The sequence below is a fragment of the Jatropha curcas genome, chromosome 7 (assembly GCF_041381405.1).
Source record: "Jatropha curcas cultivar XTBG-Jc1 chromosome 7, XTBG_Jcur_1.0, whole genome shotgun sequence".
Classification (NCBI taxonomy): domain Eukaryota; kingdom Viridiplantae; phylum Streptophyta; class Magnoliopsida; order Malpighiales; family Euphorbiaceae; genus Jatropha; species Jatropha curcas.
Window position 1 is genome coordinate 18,299,831 of NC_143157.1, and position 27,471 is coordinate 18,327,301.

At 33.7% G+C, this 27,471-nt stretch overlaps 1 protein-coding gene across 2 annotated transcripts; it reads right to left on the reverse strand.

The window, feature by feature from the left end:
- Window positions 1-886: 886 nt before the first annotated feature.
- SAR1 (SUPPRESSOR OF AUXIN RESISTANCE1) lies at window positions 887-27,178 on the reverse strand. Of its 2 annotated transcripts, none has more exons than XM_012219057.4 (27): window positions 26,902-27,178; window positions 26,663-26,795; window positions 26,239-26,500; window positions 25,891-25,951; window positions 25,169-25,326; window positions 24,058-24,143; window positions 21,090-21,194; window positions 20,899-20,999; window positions 19,808-19,928; window positions 14,430-14,612; window positions 14,070-14,262; window positions 13,408-13,967; window positions 11,158-11,320; window positions 10,391-10,665; window positions 10,097-10,284; window positions 9,562-9,638; window positions 9,119-9,465; window positions 8,564-8,632; window positions 8,146-8,464; window positions 7,823-7,948; window positions 6,971-7,079; window positions 6,798-6,869; window positions 6,528-6,663; window positions 4,436-4,543; window positions 4,074-4,214; window positions 2,677-2,850; window positions 887-1,592 (listed from the first exon to the last, which is right to left on the reverse strand). In XM_012219057.4, exons 1-27 carry the CDS (start codon window positions 27,090-27,092, stop codon window positions 1,548-1,550), a joined length of 4,503 nt encoding a protein of 1,500 aa, XP_012074447.1. In that variant the 5' UTR covers window positions 27,093-27,178; the 3' UTR covers window positions 887-1,547. The 2 variants fall into 2 exon arrangements, with proteins under 2 accessions (XP_012074447.1, XP_012074439.1); XM_012219049.4 differs by having other exon boundaries at window positions 7,823-7,951.
- Window positions 27,179-27,471: the final 293 nt, after the last annotated feature.

A 27,471-nucleotide genomic window follows, 5' to 3' on the forward strand; every position in this document is an offset into this window, starting at 1 on the left:
CAGCAATTCTAAGTTGACCACAAAGAAACATGGTGGAACAACATTAAATAATCAAGTACCCTTTTGTTTTGCACATTTGTCTTTATGTAATCATACAATTTCTTAGTTTCAGCTCAACTGAGATTTTCTTGTTTTTAGTTCCAAGAATAAAAAAAGAAATAAAACGTAGTAACAATAGAAAATGGACAAACCCATCAGCTTCTAACAAGAAGAGAACAATTCTAGTCAACAGGATTTATTTTAGGCTGCCGTCTAAAGCACCATTTTAGGTTTTATGAGAGCATTAAATTACAATAAAGCTTCACAGATGGGTTCCAATTGATTATTTAAACGCGAGTAATATTGCAAGGTATAAGTGAAACCCTACTGAAAAAAACCGAAGGTGAATAAACCGAAAAGAGTTGATTGGGTAAGTTTTCTTGGTTCGAAACATCAACTAGGTATGTATTTTGAGCTTTCAACCTTGTTGAGGTTAGCTGGTTCATTGACCCAACAGTTTATTAAAACCGCATTCCAATCCAATAAACCAACAACATTTGATTGAATATTGTCTAAAAACATTGAATCAAGACCCCAACTAGTCTTATGATTCCAATTTTGATTTCGGTTTAGTCTGCAATTCCAAGCTTGAGTCAAAAAAGAAATACTAATTCAGTCTGGCTTTTCCCACCTTCTACTTTATTTTTTTCCAATTTGGGACCGAACTGACGAGAACCACCAATCCAAGTATCCGACCAGCAATTTTGAACCAATTCAGATCCTCACACTTTTACTGACCGAAACTAGAAACACTGCCTCCCAAGTTTCAGTCCGAAACAATGCACTATTTCTTCATTCTACAAGCATCTAGAGCTCAAATTAATTGAAGCCAAAAAGAAAATTAAACTTCAATACAAGCAAGGAACCTCAAGATTTTATAATCTGAATGAACAAAAAAACCAAATAGAAATTATGATCCAGAAAGGTTGGTTCCTTCATGCAACTAACCTCGAGTAATATGAAATTAAGATATACATCTACTTCAGTTAAACATATGAATACGAGCACACGAGCTTCCTAACGCAATATACAAAAAGTGGAGCCTGAGGGTAAGAGAAAATTTAAGTCTCTTCACAGCTGCTTTCAACATTTTGAAGACTCAAATACAATGCCTAACTGTCTATACAGTCGTCACTAGAAACTACCCCTTCCCTATTCCCGGCCAATGTTTCGAATGCTAGAGTTTTAAGCAAGCAAATCAATAGCAGCTTCTGGCATAAACATTACAGAATACAGAGACGGTGAATTTTCTTCTTTCCTTTGATTGATAAGTGTTCCTCTACTTCTATTGCTTTTTCAATGGTTCCTCAACGAGGCTCAACTACATGCAGTATGTACGAGTATTTCATTTTTTGGAATTGCCGCTCCAATGCTGCTCTGGTTAAAAATGCCATGCAAAGAAAGCATACTGAAGCTAAGCTTTGCACTGACCAAGACGAGTCAGTCGTCAAAGGATCCCAATTCGTCTTTTGCTTCTCCATTAACTTTTGGAGATTGCAACACATTTGTTAACAGGCAGCAGAAGATATCGCATCATCGGAGTCCACCTTTAGCTGAGAATAACACAAAAGAAAGATGGAAGTTTGGTTCACAAAAATCAATGCAAAAAAAAATTTTACCCAGAGAAGCTGTCAATAGTCCTTGAGATTTGCCCTTAGTTACAAATGAAGCAAAAAAATGGTGTTTGTATATTTATAAATTATAATCTGTTATCCAATTAAAATATCAAATATTCAAAACCAACTTCGCATTAATATAAAATTTACTGCAGTAAGAATATCACCAAGTAACAAAGTAGATAATATTAGACAAAAAATAATACCAAAAAAAAAAAATTTAGATTAGACAAAATAGATTAGTATGTAGCCAATTTAGGTAACAACATCGAGAAATATAACTTACATAAGAAACTAGCGTATTGAGATAAGCTGTACACATTCAAGCAATAGAACTTTTCAATGTTAATTGCAAATTTCATTTAGGCTTTGTCTGTTTCCAAAAAATAACTTATCTAAAAATATTTCTCAAATAATTTATTTTCCGCTATCTGGTTAAAATATTAAAAATTAATTAAAAATATTAAAATTTAATTTATAAGACCATAAAAATCTTTATAATTATAAAAATTTCATGTATTAAAATTTATTATTAAATATGAGAAAAAATGCATAAAATCGATAAATTGTGAGGACCGATGATGGTGGCCGATGTTGACGGATGAACAATAATGATAGCTACAAAAATGTGTATTCATAAGGTCATGATAAGTTTATCAACGTCCAGAAAATATTTTTTTTCTCTTAAAAATGCAAAGTCATTTTTCTTAAAAATAGCTTAGTTTTCCTTTAACCAGGTAAATTTTTCTGTTGATTGGTTTTCCTCAGCACCCAAACATTGGAAAATATGGAAAATATTTTCCAAACAAGTTAGAAACAAATGGAGTCTTAATAACCAAAAATTTTAATTCTTATATTACAAGGACATTTAGGAATATTATAAATTTGTTATGTTTGGATTTATTTATGGTGAATGAAGCAACATTTGAGGTAGATTGTACTTCTACTCAACATATTTTCCGAAATTCTAGCTGTAGGCAACTCTAATGAACTAAAATTATCTACATGGAAAAGCACTCACCAGCTTCAGATGGTTCAGCAAAGCTCCATGCAATAGCTTTTTAAGCTTCTCACATTGATCGACCATATGGCCTAAATTGATCAACTCATCGAGTTGGCACCATAGACGCTCCATTGTTGTGTAGGGGAACCATGCTGCAAATGGCCTTTTCCGATGTACCAGATCAGATGGTCTCTGCAGAAGATTGGAAGTTCTCATTCACAAGTAAACCAACAGGGTACAATAATAGGCACTTTCAAATAACGTAAAAATTGGCTACTTTAGGGAGGCAAATAGGGTAAAGAGGTGACTGGTATACACACAATACAAACAAACATCCTCAGTTATAGAATCTTCTTTGACCAAATAAAAGACCATATGTTAAGTTTTGAAACGCCAACACTACCCTAGTTTTTAACAAACCCTTGATCGTTCTATCTAATTAATGTACTCTTTTTGGTAATCGTGATAAATTAAATTACTTTTTAAGTATCTTTAACCAAACACTTGAACCAATTAAAAATAACTTTTAATAAACTACTTATTTGTTAAATTGATTTATATGTCAAAAAACATATTTCAAGTCAAAAGTTAAAAGCAGCCAAACCAAACATCCTCTAAGAACTATTTTTCTATAGGTGAGTTGAAACTGCCATCCCAAAATGACCAAGGCCAAGCAAATATTTTGTTTAAGCCTATTGGGCGCATCAAACATTATCGTCTTTATGATTCTATGCAACTATTATAAGCACTATCAACATCTTCCTAAGATAGCTCAAGCCTTCACACGATTTCCAGGAAGACATCCCAACATGTTAAAAAATGGACAAGACCATTGCCAAATGGATGAAATAGTATAGGTGCTCTAGAGTAATTAACTTTAGAGCTTTAAAATGATGCCTCATTGCACGATACAGAAGGAAGGAGACATTTGAGAGTCAGTTAGCACAGAATCAAGGAATGGTTCAAATGAAACACAACTATGTATACCTTTTACTGATAAAGGAACACTAGCTACATGACTAAACACAACTAGCTTCAATATAGGTATATTATCTACTCAATTTCAGATCTCCAAACTTGTGATCTAGTACTCATCACTGTCAAGACTAAATATCTTTTCTGTATACATCTACTAATATTTCATTCTCCTACTACATGAGTCAATAGAAAGAATGAAATCACGAAATGAAAAGTTCCACCTAGGATAATATCCATTTAGTTTTATCTCAAAATAAAAGCACTATAACACTTGATATTCGAATGGTAAAGAAAGTATTATAGCTCCCCATCTTGACTGAGAACAGCACTCAATGCCCACTTGACACATCACAACTTCCTAGAAGTACAAACATATGGAGTAGCAGGATAGCATTTGTTCTAGAGGAAAAATTGGGATGGAAAAGGTTGCCACTTACCACTGATGCAAATAATTCCAAATACTCAAGCAACAAATTAGTAGCTTCCGTAAATCGCCCATAATCAACATATAGTCGGAGCAAAGATGCAGGATTTGATTCTTGGCCAGTCATTCCCCAGGTCCTATCCCTTCGAAAATCCTGCCACGTGAAAATACAGCCAAAGCAGCTCAATGTGATGAATTGCAAAAACAATGAACCATGAGCATTTCAAATTATCAATTATGGCAAGCCATAAATATCTATGTATAAAAGAAAAGAAAAGAAAAGGAAGGGGAATAATGAAACTGAAATCTGCTTAATGTTACTTTCTAAAAAGTAAAGAAGAGTCAGATGCCGCATTGCTGGCTACAAAAAGTTACCTTGAACATATGTACCAGCCACAAAGGTAATTCAATCTGAGGATCTGAACGAAGAAGTGTTTCAGCAACAGTTACTGGTAATCCAGCATGAAATGCTTTATATTTTTCCTGCAGTGGAAAAGATTATTCAAAGATAGCATCTAGCATCAAGTCTTTATCAGGGTTAAATTAAAATTTGAAACAAACAAGAGTGAGAAAAAAATCTGTAAAAAAAAATTATAAGAAGTCAAAAATTACGACCATGACAAACACTTGTATGCATAACTAATTGTTTGGAAAATTTGTCACACTGGATGACGCCTGATGCACTTTTCTTAATATAACCAAAGTGATGTAGCAAATATATCCCAACAGTAATTAGGCTGTAGATTTGACAAGAGAATATTGAAAAGAATGAATTAATGGAACATAATTCGAGCAAAACGAGATGGAATCTTCTGGTGACAACCAGGAAAATAGGGACAAATAAAAGTGGTTCTTTTATTATCACTCAAAATCTAAAATCTGAAGTCTAACTTTAAACAGAGCATTGCAGCTCTATTCTTAATCATCTAATCCAACTAGAATAAGGTTTTAAATATAAGTACAATATAACAAGTACTGGACGACAACATAAAATCCTACTAGAATACAACAACAACAACAATTAAGTCTTAATCCCAAATTAGTTAGAGTCGATTATATGAATCCTTTATTTCCAATATCTGCTCTGATCAAATTCCTAGATGGTAAAACCTATTTGAAAAAAGATTTGACTCTCAAAATGAAGGCTAATGTAAATAAAGATAAGATAACCCCAATTTGAAATGGCTACAGCAACGTGAACAGTGACCGGTACAGTTATGTGAACAAAAATTTGAGAAAATTCACAGGCCAGAACAGGTGAGGTTAGAGGGGCTTCAAGACCAAGTAACACACATATACACATGCATATTCATAAACCAAAGCTCGTTCCATCGCAGCTCGTTCCATCGCAGCTCGATCTTCAGGCAAGTTGAAGTTGAGTCACATCAATGAGAAAAAACATGTGTTCAAGTCTGGTCCATATGCCCATGAAAATGCCTAGGCCGAGCATATTAATTGATTTTCCAAAAATAATAATACTAAATAAACCAAATGGAAAACCTTATATAGTTGAACCTAAATTAACTGACCCATTTCAGCTAGACAAGTGACTTATTTTGGTTACAAAAACCTCATAATTTATAATTTACAAATTCTTAATTTTATATGATAGTTATAAAAAAAGTAAGGATGGCAATTGCCCAAGAATGAATTGTTACAGTCAAAGCCAAGTATTCTATTGACTTTTGACTTGACAAAATTGCGCTTGGAGTAACGCTCTAAAATAGCCTTTTATACTTAAAAGATATTACAACTATTATTTTTACCACTTTGTAATAACATCCTTTCCTAATCTTTTCATATAAGAGAAAAAAAATTGATCATTAAGTTCTATAGATATAATAATCCAAATCTAGTGTTTTTTTAACTTGTCTGATTAAGTCAACTAATGATTAGAAAAAGAAAAAAATAATAATAAAAGTAGAAGACGATAACAGAGTGGGAAGCTAGAATGCAGATACATGTTATTTTGGACACATAAGGATCATAAAAGCTGTGATCTGTAATAGATGCCTTCAGTACATGAATACCACAATAAGAATTATCAAAAATCTAGTTGCAATTTGCTTTCTACATTCTTGGCTGGGGATAAAATCCCTGCACTGCCTCACTCCCAACTTGAACCACATTTAATTGGGAAAAAAAAGAGGGGGGTGGGGGGTGGGAGAGAGGCTAAGGAAAAACAAGCATATAAGACAAAATAGGGAGTAAACGAAGTAATGAAGAGGAAAACTATAAATACAGCCTCTAGTAGCCAAAGCTATCAATGTTACAAGTCCACAAGAAGCTAGCAAAGGAGGAAGAAAAAACAAAGCACATATGCCAGAAATCCCAATACTTAAGGAACACCAAATGTCGTCAAGGCACTTTCCTTCTTTTCTGTTTACTTCAATGTCGAATGAAGAGAAAAGGCAATCTATTGAAAACTAAAGACAGCAAAAAAAGAAAAAGTGAAGAAGATACTAACAAGATAGAGCTCAAGAGTTTCCCATTGCATATTCCCTCTAGACTGCTGAGATGCAGGACCCACATCAGGTGAACCATGAACAACCATATCATCCATTGAGGATGTCAATAAAAGACCATGCGACCTCATATCATTTCTGAAAATCATAAATTACATGGTGTATAATGATGTCATACAGCCCAATACCAAGTTTATAGTGATTTAGGACAAAAAGAGGAAAGAGAATAGAAAAAGAATGCAAGAGAACAAGACAGACAAAACTTGTCTTACCCGGCAGATGATGAACCCACTTTATTTGGACAGCATTTCAATGACATAGAAGAGAAAATTTTTTCCAATTCCCTAGGAAAAGAAAGGAACAAGTCACATTCACAAGCATTCCAAATGAATCACTCACCATCACAGAGAAACAATATTTTGCAACTAAAGCAGGAGCACCATACTTCTTCAATGCAGAACCCTTCCAGAATTTCAAAAGAACTGTAAATGCCATATCATATAAATTGGTCTGAACCAAAAGATCAACCAAATCCGATGGAGCATTGTCTGTTTCTGAAGAATAATAAAAATTGCAAATTGATCAAATGAAGATGAAACCAATTATATTAAAAAAGGCTGACTACATAAATTCTCCCTGAACTTTGCAACTTTAACCTTGTGGTACCCTGAACTTTACGGATGACCTATCATGCACTTAAAATTGTAAATTTTGGTAATATTACGCACTTTTCAACACTAATGTCAAAATTTTTTTTTAGGAATTTTGGCTTTTATCTGCAAAATATCGACTTAATGTATCGTTAGCATGACTTTTGGAACAATAATTTTCATAAATTTTAACTTTTTAATAAGTGTTTAATTGATCTAATTTTGCAAGTCAAAAAAATAAATTTGAAAATTGAAGTATTTAATAGGTGTAATTTTATAAGTTGAAGTATTTTATGAGTAAAAGTTGAGGGTGCCATAAAGTTAAAGTAACAAAGTTCAGAGGAGAACTTATGTATTCGGCCTATTAAAATAGGAGAAGTAAAAACTCAAACTTCTCGTTCAATTAAATCATGAAGGAGATTTGTCAAGATTTACAAAATTCAGTTTTTGATTATAAATTTGTTGACTGGTAGAAGGCAGTCATTCTGTCTAAAGCCTAAAAGATGTAAAAAAAAAATTTTCAGAAAAATTAGTTTGCTCATGATCATGAAATTAGATAATTCATGACTCTTACACAAGGTTGCTTTATGAGAGCATATAATGAGGATGACATTTATCTGCTAAGAAGAAAAGGAAAGAGGTTTTACCAGTGGATTTCCATTTGACATTTGCTAATGACAGCAAGTATTCCGCTGAAGTTAGCACAAACTCATTTTCAAGTTTCTCAGTATCAACATAAAACTGCAGCCTTTGAGGTTCAACATCACTGCCAACTACTGCAACAGAAATAAAATGAATCATCGCCTCAATCAGCATGGTAATCATATATGTATATAGTAGCATGTATGCATGCATTATTTCCTCAACAGTACAACGCAGAAAAACTTTGTTCAAGATCAGGGGAATGGAGGGTGAGAGAGACTGATTAGTACTAATCAACAAATAAACAATTTTTGAATGAAAAATTTACACTGTTCTTTGACTGTCTTTTTGGCTTTTTTACTGGGATAACACTCATTATGAAGAGAATTTCCCTCAAGGAGATGATCAATCCAGGCATATGCAGGATGAACAAGACTCAGAGCATTGATAGCAGCAGAAAGCCCATTCAGCCTCTCTTGGAGCACCAGCGATATGTGTTGGTGATCTTTCATAACTATTTCTGCTCTCAAACGGGTTGAATATTGGTATATGTAACTCGCTGCCCTTCGCCAGTTATGCCGATGCATTTCAAATGCATAGAGCAACTTATATGGGTTTGGCTTTGTCAAAATATCTGAACGCTCTGCCTAAAAATTTCAATCAAAAAAAGTACATGACATTAATCTACGAAAAATACTATGAGAAAACAACAGGTAGTAAAGTTGGTTTTCTCCTTTACAGCGTACCTTCCAGGCAAGCTCTTGCTCTATCTTTTCTGCTAATCCTATGAAGGGTATTTGACCGCCACAAAGCACCTGCAGTGTACATAGACGAGAATTTCCAAATAAATTAAGATATTGATACAATTAATGTTTTCATGGTCCTAGTTAAAGCAGAATTTCCAAAAACCACAAATTGGTCACTGATATTTTCTGTTTCAGTTACATACAGTTCGTATAATAGTCAATACCTCGACACTTCAAGACAGTTTAAAAGATAAAACATACAGTGCAAGACATGCAAAACGACTTGATCAACCAAATTAATGGTAACTAAATTATACAATCTATCAGCTCTGGTTTTCTGAAACTAGCAAACTAGGAAGTACTTTGACAGAATCAATCCTGATACCTTCTTAGGAAAAAGGTTGAGCCAAGTTAAAATTAGTTAGTTCCTAACAATTGTTCAAAACTATTTTCAATGCTATGCTTGTTTTGCAACTTTTTGAAGGCAGATTGTAAAAAATTAGTGTGGGATGAAACAACAAAGAATAAGAGGAATCTCGATGGTTTGGCAGAAACCTTCATTCCTCCACGCTCATGAAGAACTATTATGAAACGCCTCAAGCAGATGTACTTGCTGTCCTCATCTGGATTAGAAAGTATTGCACAGTATGCATCATGCAAGTGATTAAGATCTAAAGCAAACTTGAAGACATTTGCCCAGAGTCGTCCTTTGATGGCAGTGGCCGATTCATTGAGTGTATCTCTCCTGCAGGAATCATCTTTCTGACTAAGAGCTTCATCTACTTGCTCAAGAGCAGCTAGCGCAAACTGATAAGCCCCTTCGCTAATGCCATATTGCTCAAAAATCTGCATTGACCATTGATAGTAATGAAGCTTCCATGCAGCTGATGACGCACAATCATCTGTAGAAAAGATTAAAAAGGAAGGATTAAGCAAAAAAAATCATTTGGTCAACTTTCCCTTGAGGAATTAAGATTTTAGATCCAACAAATACTTACTAAAACCAAGATATGGCAATCCAGCATCATGAGATAAATCCTGCAAAGCTTGAGAAGCTCCTTGCCCAGATGAAGCCCTGAATAGCACGATCACAACAACAATACAACATGAGCTTAGGCAAAATGTAACAATTAATCTGGCAGATGGTATGAAGAAATATTCCCTAACATACACGAGAAAAGAAACATAGTATTTTGGAACACAGAAGAAAGGCAAGGAATTATTATTTACCATACATCCACAGACTCTAGAATGTTACTGCATAACATTTGGGTAGCTGGTAAAGCAGATTTATTCTTTCAACATTACTCCATATTTCATTACTTTTGCTTCTATGCAATTCAGAATCCCAAACTTTTAATTTATTTTTATTTCTCAGAAGAGTAAAAAATCCAAATGATAAGAAATAGAGTGCAATGGGATAAATAGTTAGTTCAGGCATTTGTGCAACTACATCCATGTGTTAGACACTGGATGAAAGATATAGAACTTCTTCAATAAGCAACCAACATAAGGTTTAAATTTGTTAAGTACCTGAAAAAACAGCGAACAGCTTCACAAACTTTCTTTTCTTTCAAAATTCCATGGAACCCATATCGTGCCTGGGCAAGGAGGCAACATCCTAACAGATGTTGAAGTAAACACCAATCACCATCAGTATCTTGAATACTTCTAAATATTTTCTCTTTTCGTGAATTGGCCTCTATAATAGTTAGAAGGTACTGAAAGGTAGAACAAGAGAAAAAAAAGGAGAAAAGATTTCTGTTACTATCTCTAAAATGTTAATGAAAACTACTCCTGGTAGGAAAGAGGATGCACATAAATAACCTCAACAGCATCATACTGGCTATGCCTAAGAAGGATCAGTGCAAGCTCAGTTGAACGTTTTAAGAAAGAATTAGATTCTTCCCCAGATTTTCCCCAAATAATCCAGCTTGTAAAGTCGCGCACTGAACAAAGGATTTCTTGCGGATTTGGGAGATATCTTGAAGGGCGATTTGGGTCTCCATGAGAAATTTGAATACTTAGCAAAAGTATAAAAGCCAATGTAAAATTGCATTTGCCTAGTTTCTCATTCCATGATCTTTTATCGGTGCTGCCATCTGATTGGTAAACAGAAAAAGGGATCTGTGTAGTTAGCGCAACATCAGTTAGGTAAACTTCAAAAGATAAACAAGAATTCAGTCATGACCATACTATTTATCTGACATCCATATAGTGGAGAAACATGAAGAATGCAAGAAAATAGAAAAAGAAAATGGTTCCGATATTTTTAAACAAAGCTCCTGTAGGATATAAAGTACAGCTTTCCCAACCAGAACTCTGATGAATGTTAGGCAGATGAACAGTCTAATTAAACTAATAGAAGACTCTTAATTACAATGCTATTGGTGACATTTCACTTTCCTATAGCAAAAACCAATAGCAACAACAATTTGGTGGATAACTTTAAAATAAACATAAGAATATGTACAAACTACAATTTTAATTGAAGTAATAACCAGCTTATAATAAAAGTAAGAGGTCTGTGTTTGCCTCCCGCAAACAAGACCAGGCTAGCAATAGAACATTATAATACCATCAAACTAACCCACCAATTTGCAATAATGAGAGTTGAGAACTGAAATCTTCGATCGCAGGAGATTCAGACGGTGTTGTGCAAAGAAAATGAATAATCAGCCACTCAAAAACAATCTCTTGAATCATTGGAACCAGTTCAAGTTGTATTCTGGATATGTCATCAGGCGACATATTTATCTGCACAGCAAAGTGCAAAAAAAATTGTAACCTCAAATTCAAAAAAAAAAAAAAAAAAAAAAAAAAAAAATTCATCTTGACAAAATTTAATTGATGCATACACATGCTCAATAAGCATAAAAAAAAAAAAAAATACAAGATACCAAAATGACCATGTCAATTGAGTCACGAATTATAAAATTTGTAGCAATATACCTCGACACCTGTAACCTCTAACGGGAACAAATATTCAGAATATTGAAAGATACTACAAATAAATAAACAATCCAACAACTTTTTGTGTATTTTAAACCAAAAATTCATAATCCCAACTGAATATGGGAACGTCATAAATCCTTAACTACAAGAACTATCCAGTTTGGTAACCTAGAGATAGAACTATGCAACCAAATACAAATAAATCAAACTACTGCAAAACATCTGAACCCTAATTTTTATACCACCTTTTCATTTCAAGTCCCTTTAAATTCTGCAAGTCATGCTGCTGAAAAATACCAAAAAGAAATGCCGAGTAGACCAAAAAATCAAAGCAATATGAAAATAGATTAGGTCTAAGACCCACTTCTAGCATGTCATGCAACATATATCAGGAAACAATGCTAACTTTTCTAAGGCAGGCTAAATTTTCATAAACAGTCAGAACTGCTTGTCTAATTATTATTCATCATCAGGTTGCTCCAATGATAGTTGGCAAGGAAACTAGCATAGACAAGTATAAAAGGATCTGTAAGAAAACACCCGCTAGCTGTTAAAATTAAAAACCGCTCTGAAGGAACTGCAAACTGCATAAGGACATTAAGCAACAAAGAAAGGTATCTGTCTCCCACTCATCAAGACTTTAAAAGAAATGATAATTCAAAGATGGAGAATGCCCATTGCTAATCAATTCCTACCATTCCCTTCACTTCTTAAGTATGAAAAAATGGTGCAATATATATATATATATATATATATATATATATATATATATATAAGACATGGGACATGTTGGCAGCAAGAGAAAAATGTAACTTTGTATTTTTAGAAATGCAAAGAAATTGATGGGAAAACAATCATATTTTTTCAGGTAGTTGTTACACACACCCCACATTCATATTGCGAAACTCCATAAGTCATAATTTCTGACTAGTCAAAATAGCAGTTTATTTATCAAGATATATGGTCTTGGACTATCCTTGATAACAGTTTGGACACTTGATTGACCCACTTGCTTCTATTTTGGTAATAACTATGATGGAGATATATACCTTTGAAATGTTGGATAAAAGAAAACACTAAAGTTTATGTTCCTCAAATAACAAGTGTTTCCCAATGGTTATTAAATAAAAAATATCAATCGTTTGGAAAGAAAAATGTCATTTTGCATTATTGGAAATGCAAAGAAATTGATGGGAAAACAATCATAGTTTTTCAGGTACTTGTTACAAACACCCCACATTTATACTGTGAAACTCACCAAGTCTAATTTCTGACCAGTCAAAATAGCAGTTTATTTATCAATATATATATAGTCTTGGACTATCCTTGATAACAGTTTGGACACTTGATTGACCCACTTGCTTCTGTTTTGCAAGTATTTATTACTATAGTTGGAATTTAATTTTTTTTTTATATATAGTTATAATTATACATCTCATGGGCAAGGCTATTTCAGATTGTTTGCTTATGAGTTTTTTCAACAATTCAATGGTGGGATTAGTTATTAGTTCTAATTTGATACAAATTTATATTTTATGCGAATTGGTTGAAATGTGTTCTTATCTTTAATGTGTTCTCAGTTCATGCAACCTATTAACATCAAATGCTTGTCAAAAACACATTTGTAACTAATTGTGTAGGGATTTTGGTTTATTACTAGGAATTTGATTAAAATTAAAAAAGTCAAAAAGTGAGGCAAAATTTGATAAAAAGAAATCTTCAGTTCTTTTCTCAAAAAAAGCTAGAGGTGGTCTGAAACAAGCCAGCAAACCACGAACAGAGATCTAGTGGACATGAAAATGTTTGAATTTCATATTTCAAAGAAAGGATTTCATTCAAAAATCAAAAGCACTAGAAAACTCACAAAAAGAGGAGGAAATAAAAAGTACCTGTCCACTGATGTTGAGAAGATAGCTAACAAATAGGAGAATATCCAATGCAGAATCAAACATCGACTTTGCAATTTGAGAAGTAGCTTGGACTAAAACAGAAACATTTATATCAAATGGCATTCCAGCATCTTGTTTTTGCATGACCTTCTGAGGTACAAGAAATTGAAGATAGCTTTCAATGACATTCAAAATTTTGCACCAAGAATCAGCCTTTTTGGACAAAGCATGAAGAGAAAATAGCATATCAATCGAGAATTTCCTCAGATTTCTGTGATCAATCAGTTCCTTCTCCAAAGCAAAATCGCCTGATACATTAAGAGATGACACTGATGAACTGTATCCAGTTTCCAGAATCTTCAGTAAGCGAGGAACAATTTCTTCAGATGAAATAGTTGATCTGCCAACAAGTGATTCATAAAATATAGCAGAAGCTGTTTTCCCCAATTGTTGGCTCATACTGATAATACATCTGAGAACCTCCATAAGAATCTGATGCTCAGAATCATCATCAGACATGTCCAATCTGAAGCTGATTGTATCAACTAGTTCATCAGAACCTATTAGTATAAGAGAACATACATGTAAGAAACAGTAAAATGGGACACTAATGAAACGTACAAGATATTGTCCACATCAAATATTACCAATATTGAACATACCATCAATAAGCACCTCAAATTTTTCCATATCACGAAATAAAGCTATTGAATTCCTTCTTACTAAACCAATAGCACCTGTGCAGGACTGGACTAGAAAACCACAAGGCGAATTGTGCTTGCACCAATTCTGGAAATAGCGTGTACAGAAATTTTTCCAGGACCAAAACACTGATACCGGACCTTCATTGACACCCTGACAATAGACATACAGAATATCAGTCTTGCTTACAACCTTCAATTCCTCATCAACTCTCACCAAAGAGAGGAAGAGGAAACGGTTAAAAATAATGGCACCACCAAATGCACACCAATAGAGTTACGAAATAGAAGAAATGAAATTGTGAATGAAGATAAGAAAACCTCCTGTTCAATCAGTGAACAAATTTCTTTCTTCAGTCCACCAACTGTTAAGGAATTGAATTCAGTGTCAGTCCAGTGTTTGTTGTAATCAAGAAAAGTTGCTCGCAGAACGGCATTATGATGAACCCCAGGTTGAAGCAGCCTACGTAAAAAGATAGAAGAAAGAAATGGCACAACATGATCCTGTAAAAATTGTAAGTCCAAATACAACATGTAAGCCACATATCTTTCAAATGAGCACCTTGCACAGGAGTGACAAACCCAAAAGAAGAATAAGCCAACTAACTGGCACAAGATAGGTATTGCATCATAGTGAATAAGATTTGAAAACAGACAAAATCATGTAGAATGGAAATGAAACTAAAAAAAAACTAAAATCATAAACCATAATGGCAAACTATAACAGTAAATACAATAAGGTGGTTCGCCTAAAAACAGGCAAAAGAATAAGAGTACATAGAATTTGGAACATACAGCTACCTGTTCAAATGGCAATTTTTTTTTTTTCACAAGTGAAAAAAAGAGGCAAAAAAATAAGAGTAATGGAATTTGGAACATATAGCTACCTGCTAAAATGCCATTTTTTTTTAAAACAAGTTACTTAAATAATACAAGTACTAATAATTAAAGTGCCTATCACCCTTTACACATGGTGTATTAAAAACTTAAAAAGAAAATCTTACTTTAAATCTCATATATAAAGCCTTACCAATATGTAAGAACAAAACCTTATCTAAAATTCGGCCAAGTCCAAAACCCTAAACAATTAAACAGAAGACTTTCAATGCAGAGATAAATACCAACAGAAATTTCAACAACCCCTAACAGTTCCATTTCTTGAGCTGCATGATGCATTTTAGCATTCTATCTACCTAAAGTATTTGGATGATCATTATATTTTCTACATGTAATTTGCAGGGGAGATCTTTCATATTTACACCAATCAAGTAGGTTGCTGCCCAAAGGATTGAGATAGGCTCTAGATGGAGTGAAGGTGTTGGAATGTGTGAGATTTTTCTAGAGCGATTTTTGTAGTTCAATTCCAGAAATCAAGGTGATAAGATCTAGTTTTAGTTGTGAATATGTGTATGTCCTTAAGTCTAGAAATGTTGTCTCAACAAAGAAATGCTTTAGTTGTGTTAGGTAGTAATAATATTGTTCTTGTCTATGTAATCTGCTGCTACTATATACCAGCTTTTGTTAATGGAAAACGTAGAGAAAAAAGCCAAGAGAAAGTTGGAGAGTGAGTTGGAAAGGAGTTTTAAGAAACTTCTGTTCAAAATGAAAAAGAATGTTTTAATTTCATAGCTCACTTGTGCTTTAGTCCCTCTCCATATTTTGTTCTCTCCTCTCTAACTCCAACAAGTGGTATCAGAGCATCTAATAGAGGGCCTATGGATGGAAGAAAAAAAGAGTGTTTTTGAGTGAAAATCACTACATTTTGATGCCTTTGGTTCAAGATGAAGAATGGCTTCATCAAGTTTGTGTCTTGCTGCTATTATTGTTTGGTATGTGAATGTTCAAAGAAATTTTCTTACCCTATGTGCTAGGGAAGGTTATTCAAATGGACCCAGAAACTGAAAACGGGAGACGACCTTGTGCATGTCCAAACTTCAAACACTACCAGAATAATTGTTAGAATTTGTTGAGAGTGGCTGGATATGGAAGGAGCCACACCCATTCTGAAGTTTCTTGAAGGGGCTTGAAAGGAAATGAGTCGTGCCCATGTTTGAAGGCTGAAATGTGACTATAATGATTTAGGCTGAAGCTTGGAAAGGGCCAAAACCAGCATGTTTAAAGCTAGAAATTGGAATTGCCAAGCCTAGTAATATGGAGATTCAAGTGATAACACAACCAAAGAAGTGCACTTGAATGATTTGGAAGTCTATCCAATGCAGTGATGAATGGATCAATAAAAAAAAGATTATGTTCAGGTTTCAATTTAAGGTGAAGTATGAGAGTTCATTGTGTTGTTTGCAAAGGAGGAGAAATTTTATGAATTTTCCACCAGGGAAGAGTCACATAAGTTCATGTTAAGATATATCAAATCTACAAAGCTAAGAGGAATTATTTTGTGAAGCTTGTTCCTGGCAAATCAGATTATCAAAGTCAAAGTCTAAGTCCGAAGAATTGGCAGCAAAGTTTGGAATCCCTAAGAAAAATTTCAAGGAGTATATTGGAATGTGAAAGATTTTTCTAGAGAGACTTCTAACTCCAGAAAGGAGATGAAATCTAGTGTTAATTGTGAATGCGTATATGTCTGCAAGTCTAGGAATGTTATCTTAATAAAGAAATGTTATAATTATTTTGTTAGGTAGTAATAATGTTGTTCTTGTCTATGTAATCTGCAACTATATATAGCAGCTTTGTTAATGGGCAATGTAGAGGAACAATGAAGAGAAAGTTGGAGAGACAGAGAGGAGAAAAGTTATAAGATAACTTATATTTAAAATAAAAATTAAAAAAAAAAAAAAAAGGAAGAAATAAAAAAATCTTTTCAAGTTCCATACCTCAGTTTGTGTTATTTTGGTGCTCTCTCCTCTCTAATTCTAACTGGGGCTCAAGGGAAAAAAAAAAAAAAAAAAAAAAAAAAAAAAAGAAGCTTTTATTATTTTTTTATATAAAATCCTGAAAGAGATTCTAATTTTCAGGATCTCTGAAAGAGAGAATCCTACTCGCTACAACTCCTTTTTGTTCTTTTCGATAGGTAATACTGTCAATTTCAACTTTCAAGGTTTGAACATGGTGCATCATGGCATCTATGTCAAGTATGATGCAGAACAGGAATTCAAAAAAAATTCAAATACAAAGATACAAGAAGCTAATTGCATGTAACAACGGACCAAGGAAAGCGGTCCGACGAGGGTAGGGAGTGGCACCGGATAAAATGCCTGAGTGGCTCTTGGCAAGTTTCTAGGATGGCGAGGCTACATAGAGTAGTGGAATAAGAGGCACAAGAATAAATTGAATCTCACATTGACAACAGGGAAACTAATCACTAGAGGCGCCTTTTGGTCGAATAGCCCAAAGAGCTGGAAGAACCCCAGGTTAAGCATGCTCACTTTTGAGAAATCCTAAAATGGGTAATCTCCTGGAAGGTTCTTTATTCCACCTGCGAGACAAAACCGTGAGGCTTATAGACAAAGCTGACAATTCCTCTAGTGGTTGGAGCTAGGACGTTATAGATGGTATCAGAGCCTGACCCCCTCCAATAGATGTATGGTTCGAAGATGAACCAAGAAGAAGTTGGTGGGCCTGTGACAGCCCGACCCGAGAAAGCAGTCCGATGAGGGTGGTGAGTGGCGCCGAGTTAAGGGCCTAAACGGCTTCTGGCAGGCTTCTAGGATGGCGAGGCTACTTATAATAGTAGAATGCAGGGCTCAGGAATGAATTGAATCTCACATTGAAAACAGGAAAACTTATCACTAAATGCGCATTTTCATGAAATGACCTAGAGAGTTGAAAGAACTCCGGAGTTAAGCTTGCTCGCTCAAGAGAAATCCTAGGATGGGTGACCTCCTGAGAAGTTTGTTATTCCACCTGCGAGACAAAACCATGAGGCTTATGACCAAAGCAGACAATTCCTCTAATGGTTGGAGCCAGTGTCATCAAAAGTGCTAGGCGCGCTTGAGGCAACAAGATCCTCCATTGCCCGAGGTGCTAGGCACCACTCAAGGAGCTCAACCGGGTGATGTGAGGATTAAAAAATTAAAGATAACTTAAAATTTAGAATTAGACAATTTAAAATTCTAGATATATTACTAAAGAAATCAAAAGTCCAAAACTATAACATGCATTTAGAATTAGATTTATGCACCCAAAGATTAATTTCAAAAAGAACACTAATAATTTAGAATTCTAGATGAAATGTTGAAGAATCAAAACTGTCATGTAAACTTAAAATCTTAGTTCATAAGAATTTTCTTCATCATGCCGAGGATTTTCCACTTTACCTACAGTTCTGTTGTGTCTTTTCATGTGGCAAAAATCCTACATGCTTTTCTTTTCTTTATTTTAGATTTTATTCAACTAATTCTTTGATTGGCTGTCAAGCTAGCCACTTTCTTTTCTTTTTTTTCCATATTTGTGATACTTATTTTTAATGGTTAGATTAGATTTTGACCTCCTTATTTAATGCTGTCAAAGTTTCCAATTTTCAGCCACTTTCTTTTCTTTTTCCCATATTTGTATAAATATTGACCTAATTATTAAATGGCTGTCAAACTTTCTATATTCTAGCCGCTTTTAGGTTTTTTTCCCCATATTTATATTTATCTTGAATGTTCTAAGATTTTCATATCTATATGGGAAATAGCAATTTCTATTTGACGCGCTTGCCTACGCCTTGCAGTGCCTTGGCGCCCGGCAGTGCCCGAAGGTATAGGCGCCTACACCTCCCCTCGCATCGCTCACCTTAGCGCCTAGTGACAACACTGGTTGGAGCCAAGGGTTACATTGTGGCCCAGATTTAATATAACATTTATTAGGGAATTATAGATTAAGTCCTAGTCTTCTAGTTCTTATTATACAAATTGCAATAAATAAACTATTGGTCCAGTAATTAAGTATCAATGGCAATTCTGTAAGTTCTTTCTTTGCTAGAAAATTTGTCCCGATTTCTTTAGGAGTCTCTTATAATTATTTTAAGTCTTATTTTTTAAGTCCTTGCTAGGTTGGAATATTATCATTCCATTTAGTTTATTTTGGGAATCAAAAGAGCATGTGGATAGCTATTAAGTGCTTTTCTTAAAGGTTTAGGAGTTGTTTAAGTTTACAAATACAAAGGAAGGTAATGCTTTTAATTCAGTTTTATTATTTAATAAAAACAAGCAATTATACTATTCTGAGTTGTGTAATGCAATTCACCATAGTTGTGATGCCTATGGGACCTTGGTTGTGATGTTTGGTGACATTTATGTATGAAGCCTAAACACTTGTTCTTCTATTTTACTATTCATGAGATTGTTCAGAATTCAGAGTACTGTAACAATTCCACAACCTCTTTCTTGTTTGATTTCGCTTGTTTAACATATTCCCATACAAGCTCTAATTGTCCTTCTAAATATTTCCCATTTTAGATCTCTAAAAAACCTAAAATCTAACCCAAATAACCTGACTTGCAATTCCACCTTTTATAAACCCTAACTGCCTGCCTAATTTTCTACCCGTTCTACCCTAAAAGCCAGCCTTAATAGCCAGTCATCCAAGCTGTCCTACTCCAAGAAGATAAAAGTTCCAACACACGATGCTATCACAACAGTTCAATTTTAAATCAGAAAAAAGAAATGGTAGTATCACCTTTGTATATGAGAATACAGAATGGATAATCAAAATAAGATAATCGGAAGAATGTTCAGAAGTTTGAAATAGTTGCTCACCTTTGTATATGAGAATATAGAATGGATAATCAAAATAAGATCATTGGAAGAATGTTCAGAAGTTTGAAATAGTTGTTCAGCAACAAATTCTTCCTGCAAAGCATAGCAGTGGGCCTCTTCCCTGACAAGCCAAAACAATTAAGCTCATATATTATGTACGAATGTACTCATACATACATATATAAAGAGAAAAACGAGTTTTAATTGTCGCACAATAAGACAAAATGGGACTGAATACACCACCCAATTGTTTTTTCACAAATCTGCAAAATGACATGAATCAACATAAACCAAAAATCTAATGACAGGGCATAATGATCTTATAGATATAAAAATTAGTGGCAGGGAAAAAAAATAAAAGAAATGATTTGTAAATTAGGGTAAACCCATTACTTAAAGATGCAGAGGTATAAAAGTGAAAGTCCAAACAAAAGCCTCAATAAAAGCCCACTATAAATTAGGGTTCCCCATTTTATAAACAAAGGCTTCAAAATGAAATTAAAAAAATAATAACTCTCTCCATCAATAGTTTCTATTAACAGTAGACTGGAAAAAGATCCAGAAATCCAAATATTCCCCCTGTCTAGGTAAACCCCAAACTCCCCCACACTCTTCCCCTCTCTTCCTTTTGCTTGTTCTCCTTGACTTCCTGTTACTCTTCTCACATCACAGTTGACAACAGACATAACACCGAATATGACAGTGTTTCAGCATGAATTTGACAACCCCAATGTAACAGAAAGTAATGTATTTAAGTGCTTTAATTCCAATACATAATTTTGCAGCCGCTTCTTAAAATCCTGACACACACACAGAGATATGTGAGAATAGAACATTGCAACTTATGGGATAAGAAATTCAAGTTATAGAATCATAAATGCCTACAGTAAAGTGCTTTAGATGACAAATATTATTGAAAATAGGAGACAAAAAATTTCAGATGGAAAAAAGAAGTGAAGAAAACAGAACCAGGGAATCTGAAGAATAAAGTTCCCAGGACAATTGAAAAATAATGTGCACATAGTCATCATCGCAGCAAAATTTGGGAAGAGAATACACTTCAAAGATACAACCTAAAAGCAAATACTTACGCATAGTTATCTGTATTATGAGAAAAAGTATGAAAAATTAATCCAGTGTCTTTCAATATCCATATTTTATCTGAATGAAGCTTGATATCAACACATTCCCCCTGAAAATTAAATCAGTAGCAAAGAATGAGATCAGAGTTTATCTTGAATAAAAATAAAGCACAAAAAATATCAGGACTCCAATCACCAACCTCCTCCAGCGGAATATTTTGCATTGAAGTCTCTACTAACAAAGTGATCCTGTCCCCAAAACTACAATGAAGCCCATAAACGCAGACCATCTCCATGCTAACTTCCTTCATAGTGGGCCAATACATAAATCAGTAACACGACAAAATATGCAACCAAATATCATATTTAATCGATCAAATCACATGTTTTACAGCCACACTCCTGTATCTTCTAGGAACCTAGATCAAACAATCAACCAAATATTTTTACTGCCAATTTGTTACCTTGAAAAAGGTTCCAGTGCAGAGTAGGCAAGGACGGAAGGAAAGGGGATCAAAAGCGGTATCGGTCACCCCAAGGTTGAAAATTTTTTTTGAATACTGTGTAATACTTTTGGTAAGAATTGAGAAAGTTTTCTGGAGTACGCTCTTCTAGATTGAATATGTCTAACCTTAAGGCAATCGCTAAAATAATCCAAGACTTTGCATGTTTTTGCAATTTTGTCCAAAGCTTTTAATTCCATCAATTTTGTCTCAGATTTACAAATTTTGTTGCAACTGGGCTAAAGTGAGAGAAATAAGTCAAAATTGAAATAAAAAGTTACATTTTATTCATAATTGAAATAAATAATACTTTTTAAGCTCTTCTTTTCCTCTCTCTCTCTCTCAACCCAAGAAACAAAATAGAATAATGATTAATTCATGACTCATGAGAGAGGTGAAGCTTAGAGAGAGAGAGAGAGGTTGATGGAAAGGAAAAAAAATTAATATTCTATTTCAATTATGAACAAAATATTATTTTAGTTCCATTTTTTGTCCAATTCTCTCATTTGGAAACAATTGCAACTAGACAAAATTGAAAAAGTTACAAGTATTGAAATTTATGTTTATTAGCACTTAATTTTACAAGTCTGTTTCCACTATTGTTTAAACAATTCAATACGGATTAAGAGAATAACATGAATATATTATTCAAGTGTTCATACGTCATAGGTGTCAAATATTGTTTGCTCTTAGAATTAAGTGAATAACAGAAAAAGTTAATGATCGCTATAAACTCTAAATGCATGACCAGAAAAACTTAAAAGGCATGAAATATGTTTTCTGAATTATGATGTATTGTGGGTTTTGACAAAGTGTGCCTTATGATGAGGAGTAAAAACCCACCTTTAAGTTCTTTTCACTTTTAGTTTTTTAATACTTGTATGCTTTATTCAATTAACACAATCTGTAATTTTTTTAACTAATATAATATCTATTTCAAAGATATTATATATTAATTATGTTGTGAAATATTCATTAGAATTTTTTGCAACCCCTCCCCCAAAGTTATATAATTCTGGATCTGTCACTAATTGAAGGTATATTTGAAACAATTTTCATTAAAGATACGTTTCCCTGCTCATGAAAGACAAAAAGAATTAAGTTATTCATTTTTGCTAAACATTAACAAGGTAAAACTATTATGTAAATGTAGCAAAAAAAAAAAAAAAGGGATCCTTAAAATACATGAAGTTATCCTTTGCCAAATATGGTAACAAAGCTAACACTATTTTCTTACCAATGAAAGAAAAGTTCCCAGGCTTGAGATAACATTGATGAGGTACCACAGTTACCTCTTTTGTTTTCCATATAACGTGTTCATATACATTTCTGTGGGAACATTTGAGAAGAAAATATGTTCTGTACTTTCTGCTCTCATCTCCACATTATTTCTAGCATAATGCACCCATTTTTCTGCTCTCACCTCCACATAATTTCTAGCATAATGCACTCATTTTTCACATTTTTTCATTATCAGCAGAGACTTAGCTTCCTAGAAGATCATTCGCTTTTACAAAAACAATGAATGTTCTCTAGTAGAGAACATTCATTGTTTCTCTTGTAAATCCTTTTATACTCATTTCAAGTTCTTTTATCTGATCATGTTTTGAACGCTAAGGTGTCATCAAGAGTAAGGGTTTTTATCTGATCATCAATTCACCATTGAATTAACATCTATCCCAAAGGAGAAAAACTAGGATGAGCCCTTAACCATCTTATGAGCTTCAGTAAAATAAGTACAAAACATACCTCTCCCTACACTTCTCTGCTTGCCCTCTTTAGAATCAGTTCTGATATTTTCAAGGATAGTTGGATTTGCCTAGCTAGCAAAGGAGTTTTAAGAACAATTTTAGGAGATATATAATATTTTGAAGAGCATAAAGATCATTCATTCTGCTGTTTTTGGAAGTATGGGAATTTGGATGAGATAAAAGTCATAGGTTTAAAGAAAAAGAACCAAATACTTGCTTCCTATTATTTACACATAACTTTTTTTTTTTTTTTTTTAATTCAGCTTATCTATGAGTAGAGTCTTAGGAAACTTTAGAAGGGTTTCTTTAGCTGATATCCAACTTGATGCGGAACCATTCTTCATCAATCTGCTTCTTTTTTTTTCTTTTCTTTCCTCTTTTTTTTAGAAGAGGATATTTGCTACTATATGTTTATCAAAAGTTACTGAATTTGAAATGGCTCAATTTATTAATTCACTAAGAACTAGGTCATACAGCAATAAATCAATTTATTTAACAAGATTGATTTGGATATGACCAAGATGAATGAGTTTGATCTGACGCCTCCCTCAGAAGTAATACTTCTGCACCAATAAATGCCTAATGCACAGGTCATATGCATAAGATTTTAGAGATTTAACAAAGTAGTAAAATTCCTAAGCTGCACCTAAAAAAGACCCAACTAGATATGAATACACTAGGTCCTTCAGAAATCAACTTCAACAAAAGGCATGTGTAAATTTTCAACTTGATGATAGATCATCTAGAATCCCACAACCACCACCACCCTCCGCCCAAAAAAGGGCAAAAATCACAAATTATGATTCAGCATATATTTACGAAGCAACTGAACAGCTAATAAAGCTAAATAAAAGCCATAACTACTTTGTGTTTGGAAAACAATAAGGATCATCACTGAGTGCAGAAAGAAATACCTCATTATATCTATACAAGATGGCCAGGGGAATTAAGGTTGAATTTTCAATAACTTCACCCACCCACAACCTCACAAATTTTGCACCTGAAAGAAAAATATAGAAGGTAAAATAAAACAAATGCAACCTTCTGAGATTTAACAAATACGTAAAATCTAAAAATTCACAATCAAACAAACTTGCATAGAGAATAGTATAAATCAAGGATACCCTCCATCAGATGATGTTAAGCAAGTAGCATCTTTTCAGGATTTTTCTGCTCCATTTTTGGATAAGCATGCAGAAAAAAGTTTGGAATAAAACATCAAGGAGAAAATTATTTAAGATCTAAGAAAACTAAAAACAAGAAAAAGGTCCAGACAGCCCAAAGCAAAAAGCAATATGCACCAAGCCAAAAATTTAAACAATAATTTTCAACTACCTGCCATTCAGCTAAGAGAAACAAAACCCCCCACCACCTCCCTCTCCCAATACCAAAAAAAGAAATGAATAACCAGATATGCTAATTCAGCTTGTAGCACCATGATAGCTAACTGCAAGCCATAAGACAATTTAAAGCAGATTAGCCCGTCCTTGATAATTGAACCTTTTTTTTTAATTGCTTTCCAAGTCCTTTTACAGGGAACTCGTGCAACTACTTCCGAGTCTGCCCGTAAACACAACAATCTACCAAAAACTAATCACAAGCTTTTCATAAAAAACAGGCATTCTAGTAAGACTTCAAATATTCATATCTTTATGCTTGCTTATTAGGGAACAGCTTAAAGTGATGTGAGTCACAAATTCATGTCACAGAGAAGAACTTTAAGAAAATTCTTAGATGAAGGATCTTAGATTTATCTCTATTTTATTACAATCTTCATCCAGCAAATTAGGCATTAGGAACCACTAATCAAACAACATTCTCCAATATGTTTTCTCTAAAAACAAGATCTTAGATTCTCAAATGATCTCACGAATTCCTTCAAAAACCTATCAATAGGTGCTTAATACTAAGGTAACAAAGGCCTTTTCATTCAAAAGTTATTGTGACACTTCATGATTTTTTTTTTTTTTAAATTAAAATAATTACAATGTTTGAAGCTGCAAAAAGTAAAAGTGATAATATTACCTTCTGAATTTGGAATGCTCATGGTGTGATTTAAGATCTTGACACGATTTGACAGATCCCATATTCGCAGTATCCCATCAGAATGAAGCACAAATAAAAGTTTAAGGCCATGCAGCTCCTGTATTACCAAATTCTCTACAGCTCCCAACACCTTACCCCTGCATGGCATGTTTCAGAAAAACATATTTCAATCACATTGAAATAGACAAGAAAATTAATCACGACAACTAAGATTTAATAATATCAATTACATAACAGTCCCGATGATAATATTCAAGTGTTTATAGATTTGCTTCTGATATATATAAATTAAAAATTACAGCAGATATTAGCTAGTTCAGAACTCATCAAAAGGTTATCCTCAATGCTATTTTAGGGCCACATGTTGCCTAATAATGAAGAATCTGAACTATATTGTGAAAATCCAAAAAGATGGCCCAAAAAATGTGCCTCCACTCACCACTAAAAGCAATTAGCCACCAGGCAGACAATCACTTCAATTTTAACTCTGAAAAAAGTAAGTACTATTTGGTTTTACACATCCACATATTACAAATATTATACAATCTTTTGACACTTAAGCAATTAACGAAGTCTAAAAAGAACATAATATTTTATGAACTCTCTTTGCATTTTTCTTGGCAATATAAAATAAAGAGCATAATATTATGCAGTAAAAGCTTCTTATATAACTGAACAGTTTAGTAAACAATAATGCGTACCTTGACATAAAACCCCACAAACGACTCATGCCCAAATCATCCCGCAGCTCATACGCAAAACCTATGAGCCAAGACGGAGAGAGAGAGAGAGAGAGAGTTATCGCCAACTGAACCAAAATACAACACCAAAAGGAATTCCTTGGACATAGGGAGGAGCAAAACATGGTAGAGGTTTATATTTTGACATTCAAAGAGCTAAAAAACAGCAACTGAAGTATATTTCTCAATAAGAAAGAAATTTTATTAAGAAAGAATATTTATTGACTAGAGAAAAGAAGAATATAAAAGAGAGAATAAGAAACCCCCCTAAAAAGGACCATGAAAACAGTAACATGACTAGCAACGTACCAGGAGCAGTTTGATCAGCTGAGCCAAGTTGGAAGCAAGCAACAGATCCATCATTTCTACCAACCACAAGGCATCCAGCAGTAGCTGCTACACTAGTTATTGTTACATTATCAAAATAACTCCGCAAATTAAACTCTATAACCTCGCTTGGTGGAAATGTGGAGCAGGAAGTGTAACCAGAAACATTTCTGAGCTTGAAAACGTAAGCAACTCCAGAGACAGTCAATAAATAGAGCAAGTAGGGTGTTGCAGGACGACCAATCTGCATTCCCATTTATATGAAAATAAATAATTCAGTGTTCAAAATCCCTAAACAAAACACAGAATAATGCATATAAAAGAAACTAATTTGCATTTCTATCTATGTAAAATAAATACTCAATTTTCAAATTCCTAAAGTAAAACACAGAATACATGGGCAAACCTCGTTTTTGCAGATATAAGCGAAAGGACAAAGAGAATCAGGGAGGGTGATTCGAAGTCCAATTTTGGGAAATTCTTTATTAGCAGAGAGCTCAAGTAACTCAAGAGCTCTAGGCCGATTCTTGTTAATCCTCCTGTTGCAATTAAAAGAGGTAGTACATATTGATTAGTTGAAGTTTTGATTTCATTGCTTCCACTAGTTTTTCAAATGGAGACGAAGAGAAAAGAAAACCTAAGTACCAAATAACATAGAGAGGGGGATCTCCGATCACGGAGCAGGAGGCACAATCTTCAGTGAGAGGGGCCACAGGCGGAGGAGTTGCGGACACGGTGACTGTCTCACTATCGGCGACGGAGAGTTCAACCCACTTGATGGAATCGCTGCCGGTTATAGGGACTTCCATCCCGGCCAACGTCGACCTGCGCGCCATGTTTCTCTTTCTTTACTGGTTCTGAAGCTGAAAGCTTAAACCCTATCACAGCATAGAAGAGGTTTAAAAATGTCGGATCCCTCCTCCGAAATAAAATACCAATTTAAAAATATTTTAGAAAAGTACAAAATTGCACACATTCTTTATGTTTCTGAAAAACAAATTATTTTTGAAAAATATTTTTCAATTCAATTATTTTAAATAACTCGCTTTTTTGTTATTTTTTAAAAATATTATTTTACTGAAGGAAATGATAAAATATGAGAAATTTTTTCTTATAGTTAACTAAGAGAAAATATGAGGAACCTTTTATATCTTCAACTTTTATTATTTAAAAATATATTATTAAATGTGAAAAAAAATATAAAAATAATAAATT